Source organism: Octopus bimaculoides, chromosome 22 (genome assembly GCF_001194135.2).
Source record: "Octopus bimaculoides isolate UCB-OBI-ISO-001 chromosome 22, ASM119413v2, whole genome shotgun sequence".
In the NCBI taxonomy this organism is placed as follows: Eukaryota; Metazoa; Mollusca; class Cephalopoda; order Octopoda; family Octopodidae; genus Octopus; species Octopus bimaculoides.
Genome location: NC_069002.1, coordinates 471,449 through 479,362, shown reverse-complemented (window position 1 = coordinate 479,362; position 7,914 = coordinate 471,449). Strand labels below are relative to the sequence as shown.

Here is a 7,914-nt window from a genome sequence, read left to right as displayed (position 1 = left end):
TATATATATATATATATATATATATATATATATATGTGTGTGTGTGTGTGTGTGTGTGTGTGTGTGTGTGTATGTATGCATGCATCTCAGCTTACCATGTCGGTAACCCAGCATGGCCGCAGTAGAAGTAAATAAAACATACCCAAACTCACACACACACATATATATACATATATAAACTTTCGACTTGGCAATTATGTTTTAATGTTTTGCTTTTTTTCTCCATTTTTGTGCGTGTTTTATATAAGTGTGATACATGAAACATATTTGGTTGTATTTGTTGTTCATTGTTGATGTATTTAGTTCCTACGATAAATAATTTAATTAATATAAGAAAAATATCCTAATATCTGTGATATTAAGGAAGACAAAGGACGCAAGTCGCTAAATAACGAACAGTGGTAGTTATATGCGAATATAAGCATATAATATATATATGTGTGTGTATGTATATAGACATATACATAAGTATATACACATATATATGACATAAATATAAGCATAAATACGTTTTATATATGTATATATATTCACACACAAGCATACACCCATTGCACGTAAATATATGTATAAGTGCAGACAAACACACATATATAAATATATGTAACTTCTGTTCACCAAAAATAAATCTTTATTTTTTTAATTTACTGTATTTAGAAAGAAATCTGATTAAATAAATTAGGAATGATTAACTAAATAATTTAAAAGAATGTTAAATAAACATTTAATCTGAATCTATTAGAAAAAAAATCTTTTTATAAAAGTGAAATCAATCGTTTGCGAAAACCTGCAGATATTTTCTGTCCTTAAACTTGAACCCTAATGTCTTTTTTTAGCCTATCATATGGGCAAAGAGTTATTGTTGGACCACGGCCTGGGACCTTTGAACGCTCGAGGTTGGTACTTTTGAATTGGTAGATACTTTAGTGATTCTAGCTTTCTTCAACTAACTGCTGCTGCTGCTACTGCTGCTGCTCTAGATAGACATTCACCCTTCCATTGTCACTCGTTTCTTTCTCACATCTGTCACAGCTTTTATTTATTTATCTATTTTTTTTACTTACTTACTCACTCACTCAATCATCTTTCCAGCAATCCATCAATACTCTCCATCTATTTATTAATTATTCATCTTTCTTTTTCTTTCTTTTTTGCTTTCCTTTTAGTTTATTTATTATTATTTTTTAAAGATTTTGTTCTTTCGTTATTTTTTATTTTTTTGTTTTTATACATTGATTTATTTAATTTTGTTATTGTTTTTTATTATTTTTGTTTAGCATTGACATCATTTCTGCTACTCAAACTTCTGTCTCTAACACTAACTAAACTCATATCTTTGCTACATCATATTTAGTCTTAAAAACATAAATGAAGATACGAAGTATGAAATCACGAATATACTGAATTGTTCGATCATTTCGAGTAGAAAAGCTCCTATTCGAACAAGAACTCATCTACCACCTCATCCCACTCCCTTTTCCGTTGCACATTATTTTCAGCAATTTTGGCTTATTATATTCTTTCAAAGTAAATACTTCCTGGAAAAGTCATGAACAATACCACTGCGCATTATATTCGTATTTAAGCGAGATCAAAATACGACACCCAATGATTATAAAGTTCCCAGGAACGTTTTGACCATGACCTGGCTAAGTCGTTAGAGCGTTCGGTTGAATGCTATTTAGAACTTCTTACATTTCTCCATATTCCAAGTTCTAATCACTCCTAGACTTACTTCGCCTTTTATTTCTGGGATCGTTAAATACATTACCAGTGAAGTGTAGCAGTCAATTTCTTTTCTCTTGCTCTCATCCTTTCTATCTCCCTCTCTGACTTTATATTTGTCTCTCTTACTCACTCTCTCCATTTCCCCCCTCTCTCTCTCAATCTCTTTTTCTCTCTCTCCCTCGAAACCACTGCTTGGTCCTTGGGTGCTCTTGGTTTTGGGTGGTAGGCATAAGAAGCTATCCGTTTTAATACCATCCTGTAATCATTAAGCGCTTCTAGCGTGGATGAGTGACCTCATATAATATCTGGTGAAAGGCCACCACCCAGTCCGTGGGTGGTTTTAATTTGTATTTTTGCTGCATATGATATTTTTTTTGACACCCACTTTATGGTAATCTGGTGTTTTTAAGAGTCAACACTGCTGCAAGGATTTCGGCCAAGATAACGTATTAATACGCTACTTCATACTCCAGTAACTTGTGTGTCAGTGTTTCTGCCTTCTTTCGCCTCCTCAATTACTGGAGACTCGGCAAAATGAGCTCGAGTCTCTGTCCCTTTTCATTTACCCAAACGCAAACCACTGAAAAACAAAAACAAAAAACTGAATTTCAATTTTGAATTTGTTTTCAAACCAGAGCATGTATATTTTTACTCGACAGCTAGAAGTGTGTGTGTGTGTGCGTGTGTGTGCGGGTAAAAATCGTCAGGTTGTTACATACAGCAAGTAATTTTAATTGTCAACAAGTTGTGAACTATACCGCAATTCAAAACGTATGTCCGAACCAAACGAAAGTCAATATGAGAAATTTATAGAAGATAGGTTAATAATGGTACACCAGATACATGCATCACAACCATATGTGCGACATGCTGATCTCATATTAAGATAAACAGTGCATGACTTTGCAGATGGGGCTCAGTTAAGAATTTGAATAAGGGTTGTTTAAGGATGTTGAACGAAACACCCATGTTTCCAAAGGTGAATTATTCAAACCCCAAATAATACCTCTCAACACATGGCTATGATGCTCCCCCACTACTTCTGCTCATGATCAGAGATGCACATATCGTCAGCCACCAAGGGACATGCTCAACTGGTTAAGGTCAAACAACTGACAAGCAAACCTGTGGTATTGAGCAGAATATTTGCTGTAGCCCTATTGTTATTATTATTGAGGCGGCGAAGACTAGAATATCGAATGGGATCATTCCTTTCATAAGACCGTAGTGGTTGATTTGGCTGCTATTTTTTAGGCACTCGAGCTACCACGTAGAGGTGCCCTCATTGGCTAACAGTAGTATAGTAGTAGTTTCATTTTCAGCTTATGTTGAACGTCACAACGTGCACCTCATCCCTCACCAACACTTTCCAACATTACGCGGTATAACAGTCAGCCAATATTTGTTTAACAAACAGCATTCAAAAAATAAAATGGCAGCACTTCTTCTATCAGTAGTGGTAGTAGTAGTAGTAGTAGTAGTAGTAGTAGTAGTAGTAGTAGTAGTAGTAGTAGTAGTAGTAGATGAAATGAGTATTTTTTCTCTTTTTGAAATCTGGTACATATTTTGTTGGCAGTTAGGTGGGGATACGAAAAAGTCCTTCCTATTGACTATATCTCCACCAGCACTTACTCCACTGCTCCAGGTCTACGCATATTTTCTTTGTTGATACTAAAATTTTTAGGTTTTGTTTTGGCGGGAAAGCATCTTGCAAATCTCCAAAACTGATTAGAGAGCAAATATGTCCGACGATCATGGAGTTACTACTGAAACTACGGTCCCAGGTTTTGGCAAGGTTTCCTGGCAAAAACGTCCATTAAATATTAACGGTGTTGCTGGGCATTATTATTATTATTATTATTATTATTATTATTATTATTATTATTATTATTATTTCTCTTGTTCTTGTTTTTGTTGTTCGAACTGACTGGAAGAAAAGTGACAAAATATCAAATATCACCACCCAAATAATCACAACAACAATTACAACTACAACGACATGTACATACATACAGGCACACACACTCACACACACACACACACAGGCACACACACACACAGGCACACACACACTCACACACACACACACATGCGCACACAATCACACAGCTTGAAGATGGTCGAATTTTGGGCGTTAAATGAGATTTGGTAAAGTAAGAAAAGTAGAAACAAAAAACAACAATAATAATAATAATTTCTTCTATTATAGTCACAAGGCCAGCAGTTTGGGGGGAGGGGACGAGTTGACTATATAGACTCAGTATGAAACTGGTACCTATTTCATCGACCCCGAAAGGATGAAAAGCAAATCGACATCGGCGGAATTTGAACTCAGAACATAATAACGAGTTCTTCATTTCTTTTTTTCTAATTTTCTTAATAATATGGGGCGAATATCGCCAGCATTCCACGTGTGGTTGTATATAAATATAACCGCACGTGGATTGCTGGCGATTTTTCCTTGTTTTTCTTTATTTTTCTTTGGACTTTTCTCTTTCCGAGGAAGAGCTATGCTCGAAACATTAACAACTCTCTCTCTTTCACCGAGCATCAAATTAATATGTTTTTTGTGCACGTCCTCACCTTTGTATTTTTTCTTTTACTTTTTGTTCTCAATTTTTAATAGTTTGTTCTTTGAATTGATTACACACACACACACACACACACACACACACACACATATATATATATATATATATATATATATATATATATATATATATATATACATGCACATATATATACAAAGAGAGAGAGAGATACACATTAGATATCATTTTAAAGTTGGGTACACATCGGTGCACTATGGGACGATACGATCGTAGTGAATAATAAAGAATCAAGTGAATTCCATTTTCTTTTTCTCATAACTTATATACAAATTAGTATATGTAATTATATATCATAATGCATATACATACTTGTGTGTGTGTGTGTGTGTGTGTGTGTGTGTGTGTGTGTGTGTGTCTGTACACACACGCACATACATTTTGCTAGGTGAAGGCTGTGATTTCGTGTTTTCATGTAGTTCCCTTTTTTTACAAATATTTATTACTATCATTTCTTTTTTTGCTTTTTTTTTTCATCTCGATTCAAGATGGAGGCATTAATTATTTAAAACTACATTCAATTACCACGGTATAATTTTGGGGGCAGTAGTGTGTTCGAAAATAATTCGCGAATAATAGTTCTCTATAGTTGCCACAAAAGTGGGTTATGTGTAAAATAAATACGTATATATATGTATATACATTTCTGTATGATATATATATATACACGTTTGTGTGTGTTTGTAAGTAAGTATGCGTGTAATATATATACGGTTTGCTTTTTGCTGTCTCTCTCTCTCAGTCCATTCTGTTATTCATTCTTGGTCTTCATAATTTGAGAATTCTCAGGGAAAGCGAAATAATAAGAGAGAGAAATAGAGACAGCCCTAAGCATACTTATGAGAGGGTGTCCGTCATTGTGACTCTGGACTCGCTTTCACAAGCTCTATCAGTCTCTCCTTTCACTATAATACAAAATATATTGAGTTTCACATTTTGGTACAAAACCGATACTTTCGCGGGAGGGGTTAAGTCGATAACATCGACCCCAGTAATCGACTGATACTCATTTTGTCGATTATCGATCTCGAAAGGATAAAAGTCAAAGTCAACCACAGCGGAATTTGAACTCGGTTCGTAAGTTCTTAAAGACGGACGAAATGCTTCCAAGCATTTCGTCCGTCGTGCTGACGATTCTGCCAGCTCATCGCCTTACCATAATACGAAATATGTCGTATTCCATTATTACCTTTGGCCCCCCTGAAGTCAAATATACTCCGTGGTGGACTGCAGCATTTCAACATCCTTCTGGTATCGGAGAAAATAGAATACGAAACATAATCTATTTTTAAGTGGGGGTTGCGAGGGTGGAGTCCGGCAGGTTTCTCTGTACCACCTTCATGTCCCACAGGCAAGTGTCGATGCTGGAAATGTTAATCATCATCATCATCATCATCACATTAACCATTAAAATCGTCGTCATCATCTTCATTATCGTTATCGTGATCAACATCATCAGCAGCAGCACGGTACTCAATATCACTCCTACCATGGCCCTCACCATGGACGGTGGTAGTGGTGCAGGGATGGTGGTCGTGCTGCTTATATATAAGCCACCCAGAAACAACAAACAAACGAAAAAAAGAAAAAGTAACAAAAAGAGACGAAAATTACACGAAACATAAAACGAAACGAAGAAAAAGTTATATAAAATAAATCGAAACGAAAAGAATAAATAGCAAAATGGAACGGAACGAAAGTAAGACAAAACAAGATGCAGCAAGTGAAAGAGAAAAGAAATTCTGTGTCGATTTCTCCATCAGGAAAAGAAAAAGAGAAAACACATCAGAAGTGAATGTGGAAGAATGGCGGCTGTCAGTTGATACGTTTGTCTGACAGGAAGTAAAGGGTTTTTAACTAATAGGGATCACATTGAAGGGAATACCTGAACAATAAAACACCGTTTCTGCTGACATTTCTATTAGTCTACTTTCGTACCTACACACACACACACACACACACACACACACACACACACACACACACACACACACACACACACACACACACACACGCACACACACCGGTTCAATGATGTGGATTCTTAAGAATATGCGTGTAGACGTGAGTACTTAGGAATTTTTAAAACGTTAGATACTACTACTACTACTACTACTTCAGTAAAAATAATAATAATAACCCTTTCTAATATAGGCACAAGGCCTGAAATTTGTGGGGAGGGGATAAGTCGATTACATCAACCCCAGTGTTCAGCTGGGACTATTTTATCGATTTGGTCATGACGAAAGGCAAGGTCGACAATCCTTTTTATTATAAGGACAAAGCCTGAAATTTGGGGGAGGCGGCAGTCCATTACATCGACCCCAGTACTCAACTGGTATTTATTTTATCGAGCTCGAAGGGATGAAAGGCAAAGTCGACCTGGGCGGAATTTGAACTCAGAACATAAATGCCACTAAGCACTTTTCCCGGCGTGCTAACGATTCTACCAATCCTTTCTGCTGTAGACACAACGTTGCGAATGACAGTCGCAGCTTTATTGAGTTCCCGTCTACCGATGTAATAATAGTTTATTATACGCATCCTGAACTGATGTTCCCAATTTGCGAAACAGTGCAAGCGCAGGCAAAGTAAATTAATTATTTGATAATATCAATATGCAGCACGGGGGGTCGGGGTGTAATTTCAAATGTAAGGTGAGTCTTCACGTGTACGTATATTGAATGAACATGCAATTTAGCCAAGCTTTGAAATATAAAATGAAGCTGTTATAAAACAGCTTTTCTAAATTATCTCAAAATCTACTTTGTAATAGTTTTTAATTAATACGTGTGTGTGTGTGTGTGTGTGTGTGTGTGTGTGTGTGCGAGCATGCGTCTATTTATGTATGCGGGTGTATTAATAATAGCCACACCAGATCTCAGCGTTAAACTGGATCCAGATTTACGCATGCGCGAGCAACACCCAACGAGCATTCAGTTCTGATTAGTGACGTTTCCTATCACGATTGCCTTCGTTGTTGTTGTTGTTGATGTTATTTTATTAATTAATTTATTTACTTGTTTATTGTTGTTTTGTTCCTATTGCTTTGTTTTGTTGTTTGCGGTTTGTTGATGTTCTTCTTACTCTTCCTACTGTTGTTGTTGTTGTTAATGTTGCTCCATTTCACGAGTAAGTCCTTCATTACTTTCTTCGTCTTCTTCGTCTTTCTTCTTCTTCTTCTTCTTATTATTATTATTATTATTATTATTATCATTATTATTATTATTATTATTAGTTGTTGTTTCTCTTTTCCGAAATTCGTTCTGTTGTTATTCCCATATTATTTTCTGATTCATTTGTTGCCTTTGTGTGTGCGCGCATGCGTATGTACCTGTGTGTATGTGTTTGTGTGTGTTATTATTTAAATCAATTGTAAAAATAAGAAAGAGAGAGAGAGAAAGAGCAGGGAGAGTAGTAAGAGAAAGAGGTAGAAAGAAAGTGAGAGGGGGAGACGTATCTAGTTTTCATCCGGAATCATTGCTGCCTTTAACAATTTATTTACGGATTGTGAACGTTTTTAATGAGAGATTGTGGGATGTAGGGGTGGTTTGGGGGAGATTAACGAATGGTACAG

The 7,914-nt window shown here is 35.9% G+C and overlaps 1 protein-coding gene and 1 long non-coding RNA gene across 7 annotated transcripts in view; one reads left to right on the top strand and one right to left on the bottom strand.

The window, feature by feature from the left end:
* The window catches only part of LOC106878718 (uncharacterized), a 157,845-nt gene that overhangs the window by 48,802 nt on the left and 101,129 nt on the right, over nucleotides 1-7,914 (bottom strand). The window lies entirely within an intron of this gene.
* The window catches only part of LOC106878716 (transcription factor COE1), a 341,839-nt gene that overhangs the window by 251,779 nt on the left and 82,146 nt on the right, over nucleotides 1-7,914 (top strand). For 3 of the 5 annotated variants that reach the window (XM_014928021.2, XM_014928022.2, XM_014928020.2), the window contains one exon: nucleotides 837-896. The exons of the other annotated variants lie outside the window; for them this stretch is intronic. In XM_014928021.2, coding sequence (XP_014783507.1) covers nucleotides 837-896 — 60 coding nt within the window. The remainder of the gene's footprint in view (nucleotides 1-836; nucleotides 897-7,914) is intronic. 5 annotated transcript variants of the gene reach the window in all.